The sequence below is a fragment of the Esox lucius genome, chromosome 19, assembly GCF_011004845.1.
Source record: "Esox lucius isolate fEsoLuc1 chromosome 19, fEsoLuc1.pri, whole genome shotgun sequence".
In the NCBI taxonomy this organism is placed as follows: Eukaryota; Metazoa; Chordata; class Actinopteri; order Esociformes; family Esocidae; genus Esox; species Esox lucius.
The window spans coordinates 24,847,322-24,873,778 of record NC_047587.1 but is presented as its reverse complement, the minus strand read 5'-3'; the positions used below and the strand labels follow the sequence as shown (position 1 = coordinate 24,873,778).

Genomic DNA, 26,457 nt, shown 5'->3' with positions numbered 1-26,457 from the left:
GAGTAGGGACGACCTAACCTTGTGCTCTTCCCTGCTTACTGTCTGCACTCACTCAGCTGAGCCTGCCCTTCCCATTTCTGGCATGACCTTACTCTTAAGGCCATGGAGACAAACAACAGGCCTTTGAGTAATGGAGTTAAGAATGTGCCATAAGCTCACGCCACAGATAGCTTGACATGCAGAGGATGGGGCCGTTCGAGAAGCGCCTTTCGGGTGGCTCAACCTGGCAGGGCGCTGTCAGGGATGGAAACAGTGGTCCACAGGGTCAAGCCCCGTGTGGGGCAGTCAAGCAGGGAAGGGACCATTACTCGCTAAGCAGCAGCACAAAATCTGTAACAGTGGCGCCATTACTGCCCTCTGTTCAATGTTTCAGAGGCTTTCCCATTCGAAGTCGAAACCACATTGATCAAAACAACAACTGCCGAGCCGTGTGAGCTCACAGGTTATAAGGATTTATTTGGTCTGTGCTCCCTCCAGAGAAGGCAGGCAGGGCTGGTGGGTAATAAAATGCTTCAGGTGTGCCTTGTATAGCATGTCGGTAAGAATGTCCTCCTGCAGGCGAAATGGGGACGGGCTGGGGTGGGAGGCTGGGGCTGGGGTGGGAGGCTGGAATGTGCCTTTGATCTGCAAGCTGTCTGGTTCCTGTTCCCTCTCTATATCTCTCTCTCTCTCCCACACTGTGGAAATACACAGCCAATCAATCCCACCCCTCCCTGCACCAGCCTTTTCCCAAACCCGTACTTTCCTGTAAACAAAGTACTGCAAACCCCTACTTGCCTAAAAGCCCCGTAAAGTGTTATGAGGCCCGAGGCTGTTGTGTTTTTAGGGCTAGGCAGCAGCAGACTACAGCCTAGAAGCAGGTATCACAGCAGGACAGAGGGATCTCTACCAGGGGTCTGCGTTGCAGTGCCAGTGGTTCTAATCAAACCAACACAAGTGAAACCGAGACTTGGAAAGTCTTAGGACTTGTTTACATTAGGAGAGAGCCAATAAAACGATAGATAGACTAATCTTAGCTTGCATAATAATTTCCATAGCGTTTGAATTTGCACCGACGCGTACGAGATGTACAACACAGGATCACGGCCGTCTATTAAGGGAAAATCAAGTGAAACTTGACACAGTTCTGACAGAATTGTATTCACATTTGCCAACCTCTATTGAAAATGTGGCCCATGCTACCTCAGAAGGTGCCATCTCTATCAATATCTGCAGGTTTACACTCAAAAAAGATCTGCGTATTGAGTCTTCTTTGGCAAATGTAACATCATGCAAACAAGCTCTCAGCTTGCTTTTTGATGGCTTTCATACTTTCGAGCATTAGTTGCCTTATTTTGTTCCCTCTGCCTCAGTGTGATTGATGGATCCCTGATTGAGCAGTGTGCTCCTATTCTTTCCCCCATGCTATCTGCTTTCTGTCGGCTGCCCAGCCTGTCCGGTTAGGACATGTTACTTAAAGCGACTAACTTATTGGTGTCACAGGTGGGATTCCTTGTGCCTCCCCGTCTCTACACTGAGAACTCATTGTTACACTAAAGTTGTTATGATAATGTGTGACCAGCAGAAACACAAAATCAGGGCAATGTTTAGCACATTGGGGAAATCACTTGGTAGAAAAATCAGGCTCAGAAGACATTAGGGTTGAAGAAAATAACGTAATTAATCAACATGCCGTTAGTTTTAGTTCCCTCAGGTGCAGGATAAACTTCTTATTTGCTTGTTTTACTAGCTTCTGCCATATTCAAGTTTTTTGAACCTCTTCCAGAGCTGTACTTCACCACCGTGTAACAGTAAATATTGCCCTAGGACTTTCGTCACAGTTTGTGCTGTGTAATTTGGCACCTTCCATACCATTGGCAGTTAACGAAAGATTTGTGAAATACTTTCGAAAAATGACTACATCGAACAGCAGTGAGAGTATATGTTAAAGCAGGAGACATGGTGGACTTGAGGTGATAAAGGGACCTAGTGGACAACATTCCTTTCTTTCTTGTAAACTTAATGTACACATGTTAAACATTAAAGCTAACTGAGACATTTATTATGTCTTCCTCCTACAGTTTGTGTGCTGGTTGGTCTGGCTGGCTGGTTATTTTGTTATAGCAGGCTATAGTTGGGGGGTGGCGGGGGGGGGGGGGGGCTGTACTGAGAATCTTTCCTTTAACCTCATAGTAATAATTTAATTTCAAAGAGTCAAAACAACCAAAAATTCTTCCCTGTCCCAATAATTACGGAGGGCCCTGAATCTGCAATTTGAATGGAAGGAAAGTAGAAGTCTAGGTGTGTTTTAGGGAAAGCCCCCAGGCAGGATGAACAAAGCCATAGAGTGTCCTGTTTGAATGAGAAAAAGACTAAACTGGCCGACAGTTGTTCCGTCTCAGATAAGCCCATTGAGTAGACTTGTCTGTTTGTTATTGTGTCTGATTGTGTAATTTGATTTGCCTGGAAGTGACTCACAATGTGCTTAAGTGTTTACTAGAGAACTTGTCATTTTCTTTTCATGAAATGAAATGAACATACTTTAGGAAGAAATATGCTTCACCAATCACAAAAGCAGAATGAGAGCATATTCCAGTGAAGAGTATTGAGAATCAGACTATGGCTCTAGTGTAGGTAATCATTTGCATAATTAAGACAGTTGCTTAGTTGGTTTTGGTTGTTCTCTGTGTTGTCCTGTGGGTAACATTACTCTGCACCTTGTTCCCCTGTCAGTAAACTGTCCAGTATGGAAGCAGACTGTTTTCCTGCCCTAGTGGGTGTTGCTGAACCTGGGTCTACATGTTGAGCTGTGGGAGGTCTTTGGCCACAACAAGACAAAGAGCATATTTTTCAGAGCAGGGGCCCCAGAGTGGGTTGTGCCATTGCCTGGCCTCATCAGTGTCCCGTCTGAGAGGGAGGGGTTTTGGAGAGGGGAGATGTTTCTAAGTCTCCCCTGGCTGTGATTCTGCCACTACATTCCACAATGTGCTCCATTGTTTGTTTCCGCGAGAGCGTGGGTATTTTGTTTCAATCATTTCTGGAAGTCTCATGTTTGACGTGGTGGGGGCTTCGCACTTCCTGTGGCTTGGACTCTTGTTCTTGCCCCCTCCTCTTCTGCTCTTTGTTCTCCGTGCCCTACCCTGCCCTCTGGGCTCCACGTCCATTCACCTCCTCTACGTGGCTCCCCTCCTCTGCTTCTGTGTGAATTGCAGCGGTCCCTTCCGTCCGAACGGCGCTGACCGTTGCCACTCTAGCGAGGCCTCTCAATTCACGCGCACACGCTCACAAACATGAGCGCGCGCCCCTTCTGCCGTGGCTCACTGTGATTCATTCCCTCATAGGCACTGCAGGACATTGCGTTTTGCTTAAAGCCGTGCCGAGGCTGTGGCTCTGGGGGTGGGGTGGCCTGGGGGGGGGGGGGGTTTGTAGTGACTGACCAACTGACAGATCGTTGCCTGTGTCGTGGCGTGTCGTGCCTCGGCCATCTGCCTCTGGCCTGCTTCCTGGACCCCTGGCTGTGACGTGCTGCGCTCGCTCCCCACTGCAGCGCAGCCCCCTTGATTCCTCCCGCGGCGCTCTGACAACATTTCACCTCTGCAATGTTGAGCTACAGCAGTGACTCCTCCTTAATCCGACTAAGGGCTAATCTGTCACGGGGTGGATGTGAGTTGTAGGGCCAGGTCTCAGATCAGACTGGCTGATTCAGTCTGAACCCCCCCCCCATCCATGTCCCGCCCTGCCCTGCCAGACAAGAGACACCTGTCTGGTACAGAGATCAACCCTTGTGATTTAAAGCTAACCTATTATGTTGTTTCTGTCTCTCCCTCTCGGTCTGGCTCTCTCCCGTTCTCTCTCTCTTTGTCCTTGTCTCTCTGTCCTTGTCTCTCTCTTTGTCCCTGTCACTGTTTCTGTCTGTCTGTCTGTGTCTGTCACTGTCTCATAGAAGTTTATGAAGTTCAGCTGTTGATGAAGCAAAATGTTGTAATGGTCCAAATAAGCTATTGGTTTCACAATCGCACCATAACACCATTCTGTCTTAGATGGTTAACTTTTAGCCAGGGAGGACTGACCAGTTGTTCGACTGAGCGGCGCTTGTGTGCAGCTGTGTTTGTTTGCGCGTGTGTTTTTCTTGTGCATGTGTGTGCATGCTTCTGTCCCGTCCCAGAGGACCACACACAGGCCCATGGGAGCCCACACTGATGGTGGACGTTAATGGTAACAGAGTGTGATGTGCCAGAGGGAGATCACTGGGGGTGGGCTCTACAACTCTGTGCGCATGCCACTTCCTGTGAGTATCACAGCAGCGTGCACATACCACACCAACGCACGAACCCTCTGCCTGTAGCCTCCTACCTGCAGCCTCCCACCTCCTGGCTCTAGCCCCCTACCTGCAGCCTCCCACCTCCTGCCTCTAGCCTCCTACCTGCATCCTCCCACATCCTGCCTCTAGCCTCCTATCTGCAGCCTCCCACCTCCTGCCTCTAGCCCCCTACCTGCAGCCTCCCACCTCCTGCCTCTCGCCTCCTACCTGCAGCCTCCCACCTCTAGCCTCCTACCTGCAGCCTCCCACCTCCTGCCTCTAGCCTCCTATCTGCAGCCTCCATTCCTTCTGCACATCTCCTTTTTCTCTTCTTCTCACAGTAGGAGAGCCATATGAGTGGCTCCTGGGAGGAGAGAGAGATTGAGAGAAAAGAACGAAAGAGAGAAAGGGGAGAGGGAGAAAGAGAGAGGGAGAGCTAAACTCTCCTCCCACTGAAAAGAGGAGGTTAAAGGGGGAATCAAATGATGTCACCGACAGCCAATAGGAAGTGTGGGCTGGGGACTGTTTAAGGGCTGTCAGCTGTCCTGTTCCATCGGCCATTTGCTTGTACTGTTGGATAACCAGTCAAGGCTTGTTCTGGGCTCTGGCCCCTGGCCCCTGGCCTCTGGCCCCTATCCTCAGTCCTGTGATTCCTGCGTCAGATCAGCCAGGGGACCTAACAGTCTGCCCCTCTTACTCACCATCAACTGCACTTGGGTTATTTCCCAGCAGCCTTTGGGTTGTGCCCCAGAGACTAGATAGGAGAGATGTATCTGAAGCCAGCAGTGTAAAAGGTGTGGTATAATATCTCAGATTAACTTCAATACTACTGCAAAGCTCCAACTGCGCCTGGGAGAGAAACTTAGGTGACGTAACCCCCAATTTGTTCAGAGTCTGTAAACAGAGGCGTTTTTTACACTCCACTGCAAATGTGTAACTGCAGAGCCTTATTTGGTACTGTTGCTTAATGAAGACAAGCTATTATGAGTTCATTGTTTATGGCAATATAAAAGCTTGGTAGTGTAGTCAAAGCCTTTTAATTGTCATGGTAACCCATACTGGCTGTTTGGTTTTCCTGTACAACAAACCAGCATACAAATGAGTGCTAACATCTTGTCTATGCTGTTTGCCCTCTGACATAGCCCTTTGATTAAACTGGGGCGGATGTAATACTCAAGTATTTCCTTTATAAGTGTGTCTTCTAATATAGGAGTACACTTCTATAATCTTATCAGTGTGTAAATATGGAAGTCATTGAATGTGAGTGGTGTTTTTCCCCTTTGCATTAGTGTCCAAGAATGGCCAGAGTCGTGATATTTTCAATGTATGGGCAGATGGGAAATGAGCAAAACTGACTTCAAACCTTTGTTATTTATTTTTATTTTATCCTTCTCTTACCAGGTAATGTGACTGAGATCATGTCCAGTAACAGTAAGGACCTGGGCAATAGTTACAGGGGGAGGAGGTGGGATGAATGTACGAATTACACGGGATGATTAGGTGCCACGATGATAGGAGGGCCTTCATATATACACACTGAACAAAATTATGAACGCAACACTTTTGTTTTTGCCCCCATTTATCATGAGCTGAACTCAAAGATCTAAGACACACAAAAGGCCGATTTTCTCAAATATTGTTCACAAATCTGTCTAAATCTGTGTTAGTGAGCACTTCTCCTTTGCCGAGATAATCCATCCACCTCACAGGTGTGGCATATCAAGATGCTGATTAGACAGCATTATTATTGCACAGGTGTGCCTTAGGCTGGCCACAATAGAACGGCACTCTAAAATGTGCAGTTTCACTGTATTGGGGGGGTCCGAAAACCAGTCAGTATCTGGTGTGACCCCCATTTGCCTCACGCAGTTCAACACATCTCCTTCGGATTGAGTTGATCAGATTGTTGATTGTGCCCTATGGAATGTTGGTCCACTCCTCTTCAATGGCTGTGCGAAGTTGCTGGATATTGGCAGGACCTGGAACACACTGTCGCCGATCCAGAGCATCCCAAACATGCTCAATGGGTGACATGTCGGGTGAGTATGCTGGCCATGCGAGAACTGGGATGTTTTCAGCTTCCAGGTATTGTCTACAGATCCTTGCAACATGGGGCCGTGCATTATCATGCTGCAACATGAGTTGATGGTCGTGGAGGAATGGCACAACAATGGGCCTCAGGATCTCGTCACGGTATCTCTGTGCATTCAAAATGCCATCAATAAAATGCGCCTGTGTTCGTTGTGCATAACATATGCCTGCCCATACCATAACCCCACCGCCACCATGGGCCACTCGATCCACAACGTTGACATCAGCAAACCTCTCACCCACACGACGCCATACACCCTGTCTGCCACCTGCCCTGTACAGTGAAAACTGTGAATCATCCGTGAAGAGAACACCTCTCCAAAGTGCCAGACACCGTCGAATGTGAGCATTTGCCCACTCAAGTCGGTTACGACGACGAACTGCAGTCAGGTCGAGACCCCGATGAGGACGACGAGCATGCAGATGAGCTTCCCTGAGACGGTTTCTGACAGTTTGTGCAGAAATTCTTTGGTTATGCAAACTGATTGTTGCAGCAGCTGTCCGGGTGGCTGGTCTCAGATGATCTTGGAGGTGAAGATGCTGGATGTGGAGGTCCTGGGCTGGTGTGGTTACACGTGGTCTGCGGTTGTGAGGCCGGTTGGATGTACTGCCAAATTCTCTGAAACGCCTTTGGAGATGGCTTATGGTAGAGAAATGAACATTCAATTCACGGGCAACAGCCCTGGTGGACATTCCTGCAGTCAGCATGCCAATTGCACACTCCTTCAAAACATCTATGGCATTGTGCTGTGTGATGGAACTGCACATTTTAGAGTGGCCTTTTATTGTGGCCAGCCTAAGACACACCTGTGCAATAATCATGCTGTCTAATCAGCATCTTGATATGCCACACCTGTGAGGTGGATGGATTATCTCGGCAAAGGAGAAGTGCTAACTAACACAGATTTAGACAGATTTGTGAACAATATTTGAGAAAATCGGCCTTTTGTGTACATAAAGAAAGTCTTAGATCTTTGAATTCAGCGCATGATAAATGGGGGCAAAAACAAAATTGTTGCGTTTATAATTTTGTTCAGTGTATATATATCTGTATATATATGTATATGTTTATGTATGTATATACAGTATCTAACAAAAGTGAGTACACCCCTCACATTTTTGCAAATATTTGATTATCTTTTCATGTGACAACACTGAAGAAATGACACTTTGCTACAAAGTAAAATAGTGAGTGTACAGCTTGTATAACAGTGTACTTTGTAGCAAAATGTAATTCCTTTAGTGTTGTCACATGAAAAGATATACTCAAATATTTACAGAAATGTGAGGGGTGTACTCACTTTTGTGAGATACTGTGTGTATGTATGTATATGTAATGTGAAAGAGCCTAGAGCACAAATCTTTTATATAACATTAGGTATATGTTATCATGTCCTACCAATTTGTTCAGACTGGCTGTGGAGAGCTTATCAGACCATTAAACTTGAAAAACCTCAAACACAGTTGTCTGTATACTTACAGGGGGGTGTCAAGACCAGGCATATTGGCTGTAGTTGAACCCTTGCCTCATCTTTTTAAAGAAGAAAACAGTCCCATATGCATCTTCCAAAAATACATGATGAAAATGCAATTACGTTGAGAAAACTGGCTCCCTGCCTAATGTCAGATCTTAAGGAGCCACCAGCATTCCCTAGAAGATCGGAATCCCAGCCGGAGGTGGCAGGCGCATGCTGGCATCCCATAACAAAATGAGACAGAGAAAACCATTGAAATGGGCAGCAAAACAAAATGGATCTCACCACAAGCTGGTCTGGGTGTGCCAGCTGCCTGGCCGCAGTCTTACGGGGTGGGTGGGGGGGATAGAGCGAAGAGAATAGACTCCAGATTCTCAGGGACTCCATATAACCTAGACAGTGCAGTCAGACATGATGCCCCTGACAAGAGTGCCTTGAGACAACAGTACAGTAATTTAGCTTGGAACACACACACTCACACACACACACACACTAAGCATTAAAGTATAATTTTTGAATTTTCTGTCCACCAGCTGTCAGATTAGCAATTCACCAATGACCTTATCAGTTTTGGTACTTCCATGTTATCCAAACAACAAGGCCTGGAGCGAATGTGAACACGGCTTCATCCCCTTTTTAAGTGAGGGTAAATGTTTGTCTGCTTAATCAGGATTAGGGCCTGCTTGAAGTAAATGTGAAATACAGATGTGTTGTTTTAAATCCAGATACTGTGCCAACAGAGAGTGTGTGCAGGCTGCAGCACCAGGATGAAGTGTGTGTGTGTGCTGTGTGCCAATCGTACTAAACCCTGCCGCAAAGCTGCAGATGGCTAGCCACAAAAATAGGGCTTGGCAGCATCAGAAGCACCACAATCCAGAGGCTCTGATTGGCTCCGTTCTTGTGGACTCTCAGTCTCTGTTTGGTGTAGACGGCGTACTTACAGGCAGAGTAATAATCCAGTTAATGAAAAAGGACCGGTCTGCAGCCAAGGTGTTGGCCTGTTTCAGTGTTTGGTTATTTGGTGATGTTGATGTAATGTTCCCCTATAACGCTCCAGGACTCTGGCTCCTACGGTCTGGGGACAGGGAGGTACTGAGCCACACCGGGAGGTAGCGTGTCACACGTCGCCTTCAGGCAAAACAAGTTGGAGTCATGGAGTAGTAAACAGAGGCCGTGTGTATTTGGGTATTTGTTAAATACTGGATATCTTATGGAATGTGCTGACTGTGAGTGTAGGGTTAATGTATATGCAGACCTGTAGACAAAAAAGACATGTACTACATTGTTTTTGTTTCTTTTAGTAGGGAAATAGTACACATGTATGTGGCTGGGGTGTTAATTAAGAGGGACTGTATGGGCAATAGGATGGGCAAGAGTGTAATGAACTCACTAGCCAACCACCCAGCCAAATCTGGGCTGCCAGGAATCAAAATACATTTAATGAAGTAGATCAGGTAACTAAGTATTTTTAGAAGCCACTTAGTGAGAGGAAACACCTCTGAATTGGTGAAGAAAAAGATTCATGCAGTTTACCTTTTCCCAAAATAATGTTTATTTAACCCGGCGAGAAGGCATGGCTGCTTTGCCCCCCGCAAGATTGACCTTGTGTGCTAGAATGCATGTGTTCTACCATGAATGTCATCAGCCTCACGCCTGAACAGAACAAAACTGCCAGCAATTTGATTTGCTTTTGCTGACAGTCTTTAACATGGCTTTAAAGCCTAATGTGAATTGGTCAGCCACAAAGATGAAATATGCACTATATTACCACTGTTTATTTAATGATACCTTTTGCTGCCTGTCTATGAAGGAAGGTCACTACACATGCATCATAGTAAAACTGATTTAAACCTGATTTAAAAGCATTGTACCATTGAACAGAGTGGAAATCAAACAGTACAAGTTTATGAATTTGAGAAATGTCTTAGTGGGCAGGTTTGTCACTCCTGTGGATGACAGACTAGAAAACAAGAAAAAGACAAATTGTGTTCCATTCCACCGAACACAACCTGTTTTTCACAAACATGCCAATTCATGACAGCCCGAACCTAGCCGCCGTGAGGAGTCCTCAGATGAACTTGGAGAGTTTCCTGAATTTATAAGGGAGACTGCTGAGGCCACTGTTTGGACTAAAATAAGACCCAGAGGCGTCCTCTGTCTGTATGTTTCTGTCTGGGGATGAGCTGAGAGACTAGGCTGGGAAACTAGGATGAGAGGCTGGGCGCCTCATCTGTGAAGCCCAGAACCTTGAGCACACAACCATGATTAGTCAACACATTTCGAATTCAGCCAGGGTCTCCTGCTAAAATATGAGGCTTTTATCTTTCTATAACCAGAATTACTTTTTATGTGCCTATTTGCATTACCAAAAGTGTTATCGGGATGACATTTCTATTTAAATTATATGATACTTGTTCTCTCTCCTCCATCCTATTTTTTTTCTCCCGTCGCCTAAATCTTTCTCCCTTCTGTCACCTGAGTCTGACTCTTCCACTCTAATCTCCTTGCTTTCCAAGTCGAACTACTGCCGCTCTTGTGTCGGCCAGCTTGGCTCGCCCCTTCTGCTCCGTGGCTACATGACTCACTGCGAGCTGACAAGTGGGATTCGGGGAGCTGAAAACAAAATGTCCCAATGACCTATCATCCTTCCCATCTCTCCTTGCTACTTTCACTAACTCTTGATCTGAAGCTAAAGCCACTTTCCAAGCTTCTTCCTCTAACCACAGGAAACGCTACACCTTCCTCCTCGCTCTTTAACCGTCCACCTCCTCCCCTGCCGTTTTCCCTCTCTGCCAATGACTTTGTCAGCCGCTTTCAAAGGGAGGTTGATAACCGTACTTCACAAGCCTTGGTTGCTCACATAGCCATGCATTAACCGCTTTTTCCCTGCTCTTACCACATGATGTCCCGCTGCTGAGGATGGCTGGCTGCCCGACATCATGTCCTCTTGACCGACATCATGTCCTCTTGACCGTATCCCCTTCTCTTTTCTCCAGACCATCTCAGGAGACTCCCATTCCTTACCTTCCACATCAACTCATTCCTGAGCACTGGCTGTATCCCAGCAGACTTGTAGATGGGCAGAGACCCTCCCCTTTTTAAGAAACCAACACATGACCCCTCGGAGGTCAAAACCTACAGGCCGGTATCCCTTCTGTCTTTCCTTTCCAAGACACGCGAGCGTGCCGTCTCCAGCCAACTCTCTTTTTAACTCTCTCAGAACAATCTCCTCAACCGTAACCAGTCAGGCTTCAAAACAGGTCATTCGACTGAGACTCCTCTGCTATGTAACAGAACCTGTACGTAATGCCAAAGCAAACTCTGCTCTGTTCTCATCCTCCTAGACCTATCCGCTGCCTTTGACACTGATTCATCACATTCTACTTTCCGGCCTCTCGAATCTGGGTGTCTGAGGCTCTGCACATTCTTGGATTGCGTCCTTCCTGGCAGTCAGCTCCTACCAGGTGACGTGGAGAGGATCAGTGTCTGCCGCACAGCCTCTTACTACTGGTTTTCCCAAAGGAACGAGGCCCTCTCCTGTCAATACACCATGTCCCTTGGCTCTGTCACATACTTATATGGTCACAATGCAAATGACACCCTTTTTTTCCCTCCTTCCCCCCTTCCGACACCCAGGTGACAACATATGTCAACATACTGCGTGACTGGCTGACAGCCCAACAACTCAAGCTTAACCTTGACAAGACTGAGCTGCTCTTTGTCTGCGGGAAGTCCTGTCCTCTCCAGGACATGTCCATCATCGTTGACGACTGCACAGTGTCCCTCTTCCAGTGTGCAGAAATCCTAGACGACACCCTGTCGTTCTCTGCTACAATCAAGGCTGTGACTTGCTCCAGCAGATTTATGCTCTCCATTTTGGCCATCTCGAGTCAGTTCCGGTCCACGTTGTCAAGATTTCTCTGTCGTAGAGCCTCAGTGGTGGGTCCATCTTCCCCTGGAGACCAGGATAGCAGAGTCTCTGCCCATTTTCAAAAATCATCCGAACACCTTTACCTTTTTGTTAAGTACCTAAAATACTCCCACTGCCACCACTGGTGTCTGTTTTCTTTTGTAAACTTTGCTTATAATTTTTATCATTTGCATGGTCTTTTGTCCAATGCTGACTTTTGCAGATTACTAATTTATTGATTTGAATATACTCACTACTAGGGTGTGTTGTCGTTCAACCTAGCTTTCTTTAAATGTATGCACATACTGTCAGCTGCTCTAGGTACGACTGTCCACTAAATTAGTGAAATGTTAATGTAAAACACAACAGGAAAAACACCTGGTGCAACACATGCGCGTAAAGAGCTCTGACCTTGTCACAATCTGACATGAAGATTGTGGAAAATGTCATCGTAACCAATGTATTATGTGACTGAAATGGTATGAATCCTAATCCGCATAAAGGCCAGCACCATAACTTGAAATCAATTGTTTTGTCTTTTACACTATTTCTCCTATAAAAAATATTTATATTTAAAATAAGGCCAGAGTTAATTTTACACTAACACTGACTATGTCGTAATATGCAATGTTTTTATAACCTGAGTGGTTTCATTGCTGATTGGCTGATAACTGTGGCGTTTGAGACCGTATGCCACAGGTGTGCCATCATATGCATCAAGACATCTCAGGTGTTTGTGTTATATGGCCAATGTACCATGGCTAAGCACTGTGTCCAGGCTGTTAGGTGATGCATCGTGCCAAATAAGCCCTCTTAGCCGTGGTATGTTGGCCATATACCACATTCCTGTGCCTTAATGCTTAAAAATGTTACATTTAAAGGTTGCTCGCTGTTACTGTAGCTGAGTTAGTAACTGGCTTAATAACTAGCTAGCTCATGAAAAGTGAGTTTCCACAAAAGCAGCTCTGCCTTCTTCCCGATTTACGATTACAGTCACTCTTACTCAGGGTCAGTAAGTTTTTAACTTTATGAAACAAGCTAAGCGAACCATTTGGGTCAGAAGAGGTTAGCTAGCTAGCTAATCTATCTACAACCCCATTATCAACATACCTGTTGAACTTGACCCAGATAAATTGTATTGTTTTTGAAAAAATATACGCCCACTTTGAATTTAATGCCGGCAACACATTTCAAAAGTTGTTCACCTATGTCAGGAATGTCACCCAGTTCTCTGGTGAATGTCTGTGGTGTCTGTTTATAGAGCTGGAATCATCCTTTGACTTCTGAACCTTGACCTTGCATGTTGGGATTGGGACACTGCGTTGGGATCTGTGCTCATTTATCTCTTTTGGAAGGACCGCCCCATTACCCTGGAAGGCTCAACAATTTAGATTTTCACACAAATTACAGTTTTTGCGAATCTAGTGAAAAGTCTAGTTAGTAATAAAAAGTAGAACATCTGTATTTACAGATGTTTATGACACAGGACAAACTGTTAGATTTTTACAGATATTTTAACGATGTCAGTCTCGTTAGGGCTCCACACCTCTGTGGAGCTGACCGTAAATGACACTGGTAAAGCCTTTACCGTAATGGCTTATATCGCCTTATTCGCAAGATTTTGAGAACACAGTAAAAGAAAAATGGTGCGGCTAACTGAATCAGGCGACACATAAAACATGACCAAAATCAATCATGACCGCGTAATGATTAACTTGCATGGTTTAAGAATAGTCCTCAAAATCCTTTCCACTGGATGGTTTGTTACGTGCATCTATAAAAAACAATTAAAAAAAATAAGGTTAGTTCTCTAAAATGTATGTCCTGTGTGTGAACATAGGAGCTACACAACAACATCAATAACAACATCAGTAGCGGCAGCTGCAGTGGGCTGAGGGTGGAGGGAAGGAAGGGGTGTGTGTTGTTGTGACTGAATGCGGGTGATGGCAAATGCCATGCATGCCTGAACACACAGACCAGCACATACCTCAGTGAAAAACACAGCGCTGGTCTTCAGTGGGAATGGGAGTGGGATGGACCCCAAAACACTGGGCCGGGAGCAGTGAGTTCACGTGCACCTTCACAACATTGAAGATACATTTTTCAGCCCCCCCCCCCCCCCCCCCCTTGTGTATACAGTCGTCTGTCTACACAAGAAAACGCTACAACTGGCATGTTTGTAGGCGTTATGGATAAAAACGCGTAGGTCCACAGTAACTCCATAAACACACAGGCGGATGTTGTGTCTGTAAATGTTTAAAGCATCTGATCAAATTGGCCAATTTGGACTGGTACTTGAAAACTCTTTGCTGTACACAGCAACAGTAGTATTGGATATGGTGGTGCGGTTTGCCTTTGGCTGTGCTAGGCTGAGTGTAGGAAGCATCCTCTCTCAATCTGTCTCTCTGTACTGATGTGGTTTAAACAAGTGTCTAGAGTGATCCGCCGGGGGCTGGAGGAGGATCGGGTTGCCGGATGAGGATGTGGCCTGATGGAGCCCTGGGAACGGGGTTCGGCGTGGACTCAGACTGCAGGCTGTAGGATCTACACAGGCCTGGTGGGGGCAGCTGGCCAGACGGCTGCAGACTACTGCTACTGCTCTTGGCTCTGCTGGTAATCTTAGACGAGGAGCTTTGACACTGTATCCTAACTGAGTGGCTACCGTACCTGACTGCAGAGGCCAGCGTTGAGCTCTCTAGTTTGCTATACAGCTACACTGTTGGTGTGTAGGCTGGAAAAGGCAATAAATGGATGCTTGTACAGATTAATTCAAGCGTTAATGAATCCTTGTTAACAGGCGGAACATATGGTACATTTGATTTGCCTTGTAGGCTTGTTTTCAGGTTCGATGACATACTTTATATACATGTAAAGAAATATTTTGTGATTAGAAACTGAATAAAACATGTTGGTTTTGTTTTATCGAAACCAAAATGACATCCTCTATGACAAAAAGGACTGCTCTGGTTTATGAGAATGATATTGTATTATATATATCAAACAACATATTTTCAGGATTTTCCTGAAGGTATAGGCACTGTATGCTGAAAAGGGCATGTTCCATCACCATGGTTACAGCTCCCCCTCCCACTCCTCTCACCAGAGAGGACTTGTTTACCATCTCTACACCAGACTCAATAACATGTCAATCATCCAGATCCGCCCCTGCACAGCTGCTATTGGTTCAGAGGAAATATCTCCCAGTTACACCCCCTCATTCCTCCCCCGTAAATAATGAATCATTTCCCTACTGTCTGTCACACACGTTGCACACTATTCATGATATGGGCAAATTGAATATCTATGATATCTATGATAAATACTATAATAAATAATAGTACTTTATAATAATACAATATTATGTATATATTATATGGTTGATTGTAATAAAAAGAAATAGATCAATAATAACAACATGATATTATGATGGTATTATATGATATATTATAAGATATGAAATATGTTTAATCAAAAAGAATAATCCAATGTGTATAATGATAGTTCTTATTTAAATATTTTATCTAATAACTAATTTCAATCATTACTTTAGTATTATTCTTTAAAAAAAATGTAATCAATTATTTTACTACTGCTTGATGACTGTGGAAGGCATGCATGTAGTGAAGGCTACTATTCTATATTGGTGTAGCATTGTTGCATGCAGACTGCAGTCGCATCACTATAGTCTACCCGGATGTAAACACTGTTGTAGCCCAGCCTACACAATAAGCCTGGCTGGAGCGGCATGCATTCACCAAACCCAGAGGAGGATTTATGCACAATGCTATCTGCAAGGATGAGTGGTGTAAGAAAAAAAATAAATCAGAAAAAATGTTAGGCGCATGAACGTAAAAATATCTATCCTGTGAGAGAATTTTTTTTCAGTTGAAACCATGGCTTCTCCGACTGGAGCGTTTTGTGACAGTAGTCATATTCCCATAGGCTACTAAACCCAAGATGGCAATAGCTCCCTATTTAATGCTCTCACCAGTCGAGCAAGGCGAGCCCTCTCAGTACAAGGATCTGATGCTGTCTGGCTGATGCAGATGCTGCGTTTTAGTCAAACCTCTGTTTTTCTCAGGTCTTATCTGCATCCTGGCCCCACAGTCGTATTCCTGCAGCATTCCCATACCTCCACTATGACACTAGCTCTGCGTCGTTTCCAGGATATGATGCTCTATATTTGAGTCATTGCAACCCTTTATATTTCTCCAGAGACTCTTGAAGTTTGTTATTGTGCTGCCGTTATGGAGGACAAAGGAATTAACATTTTACTCCTTGATCACTGAGCTGTCTAGAACACTCTGGGGCTTTTCCACTGACTTCAGACCACAGTCAGCAACACATGATAGGAAAAACATCCAAGTGGGTCACTGGGCTTTTATTCAGCACGTATGTTTTTTTCTAGCCTGTTGGCGTACTGTTTTTACTATAGCTATGTGTTCATTCTTCTTTTATTAAGTGGAGGGTACAGGAATGTGTGGGGGCCTCTGCGGGGAGCCCAGTCTCTCTCTGTCTCTGCCGTAATTGTTTTGTTTATTCCAGCGGAGACCGGCCGTGCCGCTCCTCACGTTGCAGTGATTTTGCTGTGTGCGGCCGGGGGGGGGGGGGGGGTGTGCAGGCTGGGCAGCTGCAGTGTCTATGGCGTCTGACCTGACAGTTTTCTCAGGGAGGGGGGGGGGGAGCGGAAGGAGGGGTTGGGCAGGGATGAGAGTGTGGTAACCCTTACACCCATTCCCCAGCCCTCTGGATCACTGCAGCAGGGGAGTGTTGTCAGCTGTACCTCTCCCTTCCCCTCTACCGCCGGTCTCACGTGACTGAGCACAACCACAACATCTAACCTGCTTAGCTTCCTCAATGGGGCCAGGCCATCTTTTACATGCTTAGTGTTTCGATTTGCCATTGACTCCACGTTCGTAATAAACTCTTACGCGGTTATCTAACGCTTACACACTAGTCTCAATTCATCTGGACGTATAGAAACATCACTGTGAAATACAGAGCACTGCTTCCTGATGAGGACTATTTGGGCTTAACTAACACTTGAACCGATGAGGCAAACTCCTTGACCAGGCCAGCGTGGAGCCCCTTCCTTGTTAGGTAGTCTGGAGGTCCCTTTCCTCAAAAGCAGTGGAAACACATGATGCCGTGCATAGCTGTGTGTAGAGCAGAGCTGCGTGGAAATAGGCTGGCTGTACTTGGAGCGTCTATAAATAAAGGATTGAATCCTTGATACCACTGGTTGTTTAGTCACACAGGGAAATGGGCTTGACTTATATGGATTGTGAGGCAGAACCCCCCCCCCCCCCAGTGGAAGGTATGCATGTTTGGAATTGCTCTTCATTGAGGAATCTTTTCAAATGATGCAGAATCCTAACCTACCAGGCCCCTTAGAGTTTGCCTGGGCTGCCCCCTTTTGGTGGAATTCCAATAAATGAATGACTTCCTGTTTTTTTTTTTCTACCTTTCTCTGCTTTGTTTTTAGAATGCACTACATCTTGAAAATACAGGAATCAACTCTGAGATCAATGCCTCGTATGTGCTGGCATTGGATAGGCTATTTTAATGGAAATGCTTTTGTCTTCATTGAATTGGTCTAGACTGGGTGGGTATTTTTAGAGCACTGAATCAGAGCCTGGATAGAGAGCTGGAATTGGAACAAGGAGCTGTATATCTATATATAGCTAATAAAAGGGCCATATGGCTATTTAAGGAAATGCAGCTCTCATTTACCATCTGTACTCATTCCACCATATCTGTCCTGTGATCAGGTTTCTGAAAGACTTCCCTTCATTAACACCTGTATACTGTGGAGCTGATGGATGTTATTAAATAATGGATAGCAGTAAATTGAGTGGTTAGACAAATCAGTCATTTGACTGATCATTGTTTTGTATTATTACACTAGTTTTGGCTAAAGCTATAATCAGTATCATTATGAAAGATTATAACAGTTGTTTTAACTAAGTTGTTGAAAATTTATGAAATATTGTATTTTTATGGTGTGTTTGAGTCATTTAACCTCTTGTAGTGTACTGTTCACCTTGCGGCTTTCACCGAAAACTCTTTGATTAATTCTAGAAGAGTGAGAATGATGAGTGTCTCCTCCCTTGCAAAGAAGAGAAGCGCTAAGCTAGTTGGTACAGTGGTAATGTGTTTACTCTGCAGCATTGCTGTAATACATTGTCACGTTGTTTTAACTCAGATGTTTGGCAAAGCTGCATCAGATATTCATGTTAAGATTAGCTCAGCAGCCCTGCTCCCTCTCTCCCCTGATTCACAAAGCACAGTGCCAATCGTTTGACACCAGGCACATCTTATACACAAGTAAACAAACATGTCCCTTGAACAAACAATCCTACCACACACACGGTTCCTCTTTCTTGTACTCATTCTTTCACCACACCCAGGATATCCACTCAAAAACATGCTGAGTTGCAAACCCTTTTTTTGCTGTGTTATTGCGATAAGATCCATTGTTCAGATCAGAAGACTGGAAGACACTTTGGGTACTTGTGATTGGAAATATATTTATTCTTTAGTGGACACAGCACTGTTTAGTTTTTTTGCTTTAATTACTGAAGTAATTGGGATGCTTGTCATGTTGCAATTAACTAATGGATTTTGTAAACTTCATTTATGAAACCAAATTTTAGACTGGATGTGTATGTTGAATGTGCATCCTATATGAGTAGAATCACTACCATAACACAGTTAACCATTAATTTCCGAGTTTGGAAAATGTGGTTTTGATGTCATGGGGCAGAAATCGACATGGTACAAAATGTTTGCCTCGAAAGCACCAGTTTTACAACCAGCGGCCAAAAATCATTGACTGCCTCTTTAATTTGCTGTAGCATAAACATTTTGATCAGATTTCATCCTAGCTGGCAGTTTGCAGCCGCTCCGAGTGTAGAGGGGATCGTAAGCTACCAGAAACTGGCAGCCTATTTCTAAGAAGCTCACCCGTTCCTCGGTTATGAACAACTGGACATTTTATGGACATTTATACGCTCAGGGTTGGACAGAAGGATCTATTTTCGAATGATTATATTTTTTTGTCACACCTTCAGTTCCACATGACGCCCTCCCCCCAGCACCCCTGCATGCCAGGACAAAATCACCAAAGTGCTAAAACAACTATAATTAGTACTAACAACTACAAGTTAATAACACTTAGTTTTAAAAAGCATTGGTCTAATACCTGTCTGGATTTCTTAGGCTAATTATAGGCAGATACTGTACAACGCAGAGTCTTGGGGTAGTGCAGATTCTCCAATGGACTGTTTGGAGCCTGTCTTTCCCACTGTTGTAACCAAGTCAATGTCTGTCTCAACCAGAGGGAATGTTGGAGTTATTGATCCCACATTGCTGTGGTGTTCAGGCCCTTTGCTATTTTCAGTAAACACTGACTATTCTGTTATTTATGTCGCTAAAAGCCTAATTTGAAACACACCAGTGCTCTCCACAGTCCTTTTACTGTTGATTTTCTCACGGTCCTGAAAGAAGTTTATCTGTCTTGGAAGCGGCATTGGCAGTTTGGATAGGAGTTCTAAGTCTAGTGGTATCATTTTTTGCCACTAGTTAAGGCACAATATTGGTTACCAATTAAATTTATCTTGTTGTTTCCCGAGAAATTGCCTAAACGTCAGACAATTCTATATCTGCCTAGCTGCCTGGAATTTGAAAAACTTTGATCCCAAAGTCAGGGATTTCTTCAGAACATTTAGCTTTTGTCTTGGGTGGTTGGTATTTTAATATCAAACATCCTTGAATGAAAAGGATGCACTGCAATCAAGTAGGGGTGCACTGCTATACTATTAATGTATTATTAATACATTGTAACAACACCATGTAGTAATAAATGGTCCAGGTATATGTCATATGAGGAAAGAACAGTCTTTCTCATTTTCCCCTCTTTCAAATAGCATTAATAGCCACAAACAGCAATTATATTTATCTGTAGTGGGGCCAGGTCTGCAGTTTACTAACAAGGCTGGCATAGAGCAGTGTGGAGCCCTGCGCAAACATTTGACGCGCAGACGGCACACCACTTCCTCTCTGACAGAGAGCTCCAGCTCTACTCAGTGATTACCATTATACAGCCCAGTAATCCTAAAGCCTGCCTCTCCTCGACCTCCAACAAGCATAGTACAGGCTTGGCAAGTACACATAGTCTGCACACACACATACCCACATAGACACAAGCACCCAACCACAAACACATCCCATCCAGTTCATTACTTTCTTCATGCCACCTATCCTCTGTCTTATCCATAGAGCGGTGGATGTTGATCTAATAATAGGACGCCCAAGTGAGCAAGCGTCTAAATGTATTCCAGTCTGAAAGCCTTTTCATTTATTGTATTTTGACTAAAATGGTGAGCTGTGCTTTAGCAGTGTAAGTATCCTGAAATTTCCTGAAATTTGTCTGACCCAGTCATCTAGTCCTACAGTATTATGGTGACCGTTTCCTCTGACCCAGTCATCTAGTCCTACAGTATTATGGTGACCGTTTCCTCTGACCCGGTCATCTAGTCCTACAGTATTATGGTGACCCTTTCCTCTGACCCGGTCATCTAGTCCTACAGTATTATGGTGACCCTTTCCTCTGACCCGGTCATCTAGTCCTACAGTATTATGGTGACCGTTTCCTCTGACCCAGTCATCTAGTCCTACAGTATTATGGTGACCGTTTCCTCTGACCCGGTCATCTAGTCCTACAGTATTATGGTGACCGTTTTCCCTGACCCGGTCATCTAGTCCTACAGTATTATGGTGACCGTTTCCTCTGACTCGGTCATCTAGTCCTACAGTATTATGGTGACCGTTTTCCCTGACCCGGTCATCTAGTCCTACAGTATTATGGTGACCGTTTTCCCTGACCCGGTCATCTAGTCCTACAGTATTATGGTGACCGTTTCCTCTGACCCGGTCATCTAGTCCTACAGTATTATGGTGACCGTTTCCTCTGACCCGGTCATCTAGTCCTACAGTATTATGGTGACCCTTTCCTCTGACCCGGTCATCTAGTCCTACAGTATTATGGTGACCGTTTCCTCTGACCCAGTCATCTAGTCCTACAGTATTATGGTGACCGTTTCCTCTGACCCGGTCATCTAGTCCTACAGTATTATGGTTACCGTTTCCTCTGACCCGGTCATCTAGTCCTACAGTATTATGGTGACCGTTTTCCCTGACCCGGTCATCTAGTCCTACAGTATTATGGTGACCGTTTCCTCTGACTCGGTCATCTAGTCCTACAGTATTATGGTGACCGTTTTCCCTGACCCGGTCATCTAGTCCTACAGTATTATGGTTACCGTTTCCTCTGACCCGGTCATCTAGTCCTACAATATTATGGTGACCCTTTCCTCTGACTCGGTCATCTAGTCCTACAGTATTATGGTGACCGTTTCCTCTGACCCGGTCATCTAGTCCTACAGTATTATGGGGACCGTTTCCTCTGACCCGGTCATCTAGTCCTACAGTATTATGGTGACCGTTTCCTCTGACCCAGTCATCTAGTCCTACAGTATTATGGGGACCGTTTCCTCTGACCCGGTCATCTAGTCCTACAGTATTATGGTTACCGTTTCCTCTGACCCGGTCATCTAGTCCTACAATATTATGGTGACCCTTTCCTCTGACTCGGTCATCTAGTCCTACAGTATTATGGTGACCGTTTCCTCTGACCCAGTCAATAACTTGTATGTCTCATCTCTCTTTCTCTGTTTTTCCCCCAGTGTGCCCAGAGAAGAAATGTGAGCGGAGGGCCTGTACGGACAGTGGTGATTGTTGCCATGCCCAGTGCCTGGGGAGCTGCACGGAGCCAGAAAACGACATGGCATGTGCAGCCTGCCTGCACTACTACCACGAGGGCCGCTGCGTGGAGGACTGCCCCCCAGACACGTACAAGTTTGAGGGCTGGCGCTGCATCACCATGGACCTGTGTGCCCGCGTCCATCTTCCAAGCGACTTTGATTTCGTCATCCACGGCGGAGAGTGCATGCCCGAGTGTCCATCGGGATTCACACGCAATGAGAGCAATAGGTTAGAGCACACTTCACTTCAAGGGCTCTATGGGGCCATTTTTGATCAGGCGTGGTCCTAGTTATAGCTATAGTATTGTGTACAGACAGTACTTGGGTGATTTCACTTCACTGTTGCTGCTAACAGTCCTCTGACATTCACACACAGTTTGACCATGCCACGAATGATGTGTAGTCTTTTTTATGTATGAAAAGTACGCAAAGAGAATCGTGGCAACCAAGCCGATACATTCTGCTGTAAAACAGCTTGTCAATACAGCTAATAGAAATGTATTGTTCCCCGTGCTTGCTTCCAGAAATGATAGTTGACACCAAATTGTGTAATAATACATGCTTCGTTAAAGCCCATAAGTACTTCATAGTTAATTAGCCAGCGCGTCATGACTGTGATACAGCAAGCCAACAAATGATAGCACACTGGCTGTGTCATTCATGGACTGGCACAACTCTGGGACAATAATGTTGATAATAATTGTTTGCTTTAAAAAAATTATTAACATAAATTGCTAAATTGTGTAATAATACATTTTATTAGTTCCCAAAATATATAACTAGCTATAGTGCCTTAATTGTTAACCGCTATAGTAGAATGTTTTCCAAACTAAGCTAACGAAGCTCTAAACCTAACGTTAAAAGTTTCTGCAATGCAGAAGCCAGCCAGTGTTTCTCATTCTTGGTTAGCTGGCTAGCTAGTTAAGTTAATACTTAATACCAAACGGTACATGCTAGTAGCAAGCCATCGAATGTAGGGTTACGTCCATCAATGGAGTGTAGTGACATGCCTCAAACACAAGAATAAACATTTCTGTTTCTAAAAGGTGACCATATAAACATTTCAAAAGAATCCTGCAGTTCAGACCTGAAAATGACAAATTGGTCTTTCTGGCCCTGTCTGTTTTGTTTTATAATGAATTTGCATATAGAGGTGTGTTTTATAATTTACCTCTATTTGAACTCCTCCCCCACATGGTCCACAAATTACATTCTTAAAAAGAAGCTCCAGATCTGGAAGCACTTCAAACAAAAATCATGTTAGGTCATGAATGGTTGAAGGCTGTGGACTTTCCAGGTCATTCAGAATCACATGAAGAGGCTGATTTCAGTGCCAGATAAACAAGACTCATCTATTGGTGAATTTCCATAAATTACAGCTGGGCTTATAGTGTGACATAATAAATCTAAACACATCACATACAAAAGAGACTTTATGAACAATGCTTGAAGGCATTTAGGAGGGTTTGTTCATAGCGGAGCGGAACATTTACCCCATTTGACATGTCTCCTGTTTGGCATTAAGTTGGAGGAAGAGAATGTCTTTGTTTGTAATTCTAGGTGTCTTTTTGCCTTGTATTTGGGTCCCTAGCAGTCTTGGTTTTTCCATAGGGCCATTTATGACTCACTCACAGGAAACTAAGAGTTAAGGACTCATAAAAGATGATTCAGTTCACAAAGAAAGTAACCTTGTATTTCAAAGCAAATATTATTGAAAAATATATATATATGTGTATTTACTACTGGAAATGTTTTTTGGGTGAGTTAGGGTGAGGCATTTAAGTCATGTTTGTTGGAAAATGTTTATTTGGTTTTGGTCATTCATTGACTGTTTTCCGTCTTCTCTCTCCTCTTTCAGTATGTTCTGCAGCGGCTGTGACGGCCTGTGTGATAAGATCTGTGACTCTAAGACCATCGACTCTGTGGACGCCGCTCAGTCTCTAATGGGCTGCACAGTAATCAAAGGCAATCTGCAGATCAACATCCGGCGTGGCAGTGAGTACCCGTACCTAGGAGACCTCAGTCTGTCTGTCTCCCCAGACTCCAGGAGGGCTGCAGGGGCCTCTGGGAGATCTTGTGTGGCTGTAAAGTCAGTGTAACTGTACATCATCCAGCCTCTGCTAGGCCCTATAACGGTTTTCCAGTCTTACAATGCAAGGTCTGGAGCCTGCTGGTTTTCTGTTCTACCTCATTATTAATTGCACCCACCTGTTGTCCCAGGTCTAAATATGTCCCTGATTAAAGGGTTGCAATGAACAAATTTGAGTGGAACTTGCTTTGAGGTCCAGAGCTGAATCCTCCTGCCCATTAACAATTAGCACAGTATGCTAATATGCTATGTTTTCCTTTGCACAGTTGACCTACAAGATATAAAATATATTTGTGGACTTTGAGGACTTTGTATTTTCCAGAGATGGGGACAGTTCTTCTGTAGGGTATAGCTGCAGTATCAGTCCTGAGGGGTTTGACAGTTCACAGGTGGGGTTCTCACGTGATGACTGTTTTGTCTGAGTATGTTTGTTGACTTCCCCTCTGCCCTCCCCAGATAACATTGCCTCGGAACTGGAGAGCTTCATGGGTCTGATCCAGACAGTGACAGGCTATGTGAGGATCCGCCACTCCCACACGCTTGGCTCGCTCTCCTTTCTCAAGAGCCTTCGCTACATCAACGGGGAGGAGCTCATGGAAGGGTAGGGCAGGCTGCTCCACTTATGCTTTCTGAGTCGATACCGTGTTTTGGAATTAGGAGACAAATTAAGAGACAAGGTGTCAAGCTTGAACAACAGCCTAGTGAGAAAAGAAGCTGTCACTTTGATGTCAGGAAGGTTCAGCCATTATGTTTGATCACTAAGAAGTATGTGGATGAGTTAAATTATTGGTGTCAAACTAAGGCTCAACATTCAGGTTATTTTGCCAGTGGCACACTGAGCCTGTGCCAACTGAAGGTTACTATCCCAAATTAAAAAGAAAAAACTGTCCCAAGAGGAAATAATCTAACTTCAATTTTACAAGTTTACAATGTTTGCCAAGTCAAATTCAAGGATAATTTTTTATTTTTTTTCTGTATAGTTCATTTTTAAAGTGACCTATAGAAGAGTAATGCATTTTTTAATATGCCTTTCCAATGGTGTTATGCATTGACAACCATATTTTGTGTAGCTCAATTGGTAATAGCATGGTGCTTTCAACACAAGGGTTCTGGGTAACATTTGCGTAGTGGGGCAGTTTAAAAATGTATGCACTCACTACTGTAAGTTGTTTTGGATAGGAGTCCTTGTTAAATTACTTAAATGTAAATGTATATTCTAAAATAAGTCTAAATAATTTGGCCGTTGCCTGACTAAATAGACTGCATGCACCAAAAGATTCTCCAAACACAAACACACTAATAAAAGTTACATTATAGTACTTAATCTTTCTGTTTTAGTTTCAGTTTTATTGAGTGGTTTTTGATGTTTTAAAATGGAAAACAAAAGCAAGCAAGAGAACATTTTCATTGGAAAACCTAGTGCCACACGTTCCAGAAACAAAGCATAAAACAAATTAGATTAGATTAGATTCAACTTTGTCACTGAACAGTACAAGTACAGTACAACGAAATGCAGTTTGTGTCTAACCAGAGGTGCAAATAGAGGAGTGCCGAAACAATTACAAGTATGTACAAGTGGAATGTATAGGTGTGCAATTAATGCAAATGTATAACATATGGCAATTCTAAATGTGCAGTGGAAAATCCACAAATGAACAGAAAAGGTACAGGTATTAAATAGTTGTGGCAATTCTCAATGGCATTCTAAATTTACAATCGAGTTAAATTGAAGGAGTAAGGTAGCATGTGCAACTGAAATGCAGGGATAGCAAAAGTGAGGTTCCTGAGGTAGAGTTGTATGTAACAATTGAAAATGTACAATGGGAGTTCTAAATGTGCAATGTACAGTGAGGGTTAATCATTCCACATCATTGCATTCTGTTTTTATTCACAATTGTACAGTGTCCCAACTTTTTTGGAATCGGGTTTGTAAAAGTTCACAAGGATCTTGGAAGACATCCAGGCCTTCTTCAGACTCCTCAAGAAGTACAGGCGTTGCTGCACCTTTTTGACCAGGGCTGAGGTTTTGAGGGTCCAGGATTCTCTGAGATGTGGACACCCAGGATTTAGAAACTGGCTACACATTCCACCTCAGTGCCATCGATGAGAACAGGGGCGTGACTGCAGCCTTTAGATTTCCTGTAATCCACAATGAGCTCCTTGGTTTTCTTTGCATTGAGGGCCAGCTTGTTATCAGTGCACCATGCCACCATGCGCTTGACCTCCTCCCTGTAGGCTGACTCGTCATTGTCACTGATCAGGCCTACCACCGTGGTGTCATCTGTGAACTTGACAATGGGGTTGGAACTGTGTACAGGAACACAGTCATGGGTGAAGAGGGAGTACAGGAGGGGGCTCATCATGCAGCCGTGTGGAACACAACCTGACAGACTGGGGTCTGTTGATTAGGAAGTCCAAAGTCCACTTAAAGAGATACAGGCTGATCCCGAGGTCATGGAGTTTGTTGACGAGCCTAGAGGGGATGACAATGCTGAGCTAAAGTCTATGAACAGCATTCTCACATAGGTGTTGGTTTTGTCCCGGTGGGTCAGGGCAGAGTGTAAAGCTGTCCTCTGTGGCGTCCTCTGTGGACCCGTTCGACCGGTAGGCAAATTGGTAGAGATCCAGTGTTGGGGGGAGGCAGAACTCTGTCAGACAAATGCAACAACTTTCAATAAATTTTATGATTCATTAATTAACATTTCACCAACATCATCAAAATATTTAATTAATACTTGCTTTCTTAAATACCTGACCCAAGGGGATGATCTGAGAAAAAATTATAACAG

General features: G+C 44.3%; 1 protein-coding gene across 1 annotated transcript in view; it reads left to right on the top strand.

Annotated features, from left to right (window-relative positions):
* igf1ra (insulin-like growth factor 1a receptor) overlaps positions 1–26,457 on the top strand; it is a 98,539-nt gene that overhangs the window by 52,424 nt on the left and 19,658 nt on the right. The window contains exons 3-5 of the mRNA XM_010892698.5: positions 21,502–21,808; positions 23,438–23,574; positions 24,125–24,269. Coding sequence (XP_010891000.2) covers positions 21,502–21,808; positions 23,438–23,574; positions 24,125–24,269 — 589 coding nt within the window. The remainder of the gene's footprint in view (positions 1–21,501; positions 21,809–23,437; positions 23,575–24,124; positions 24,270–26,457) is intronic.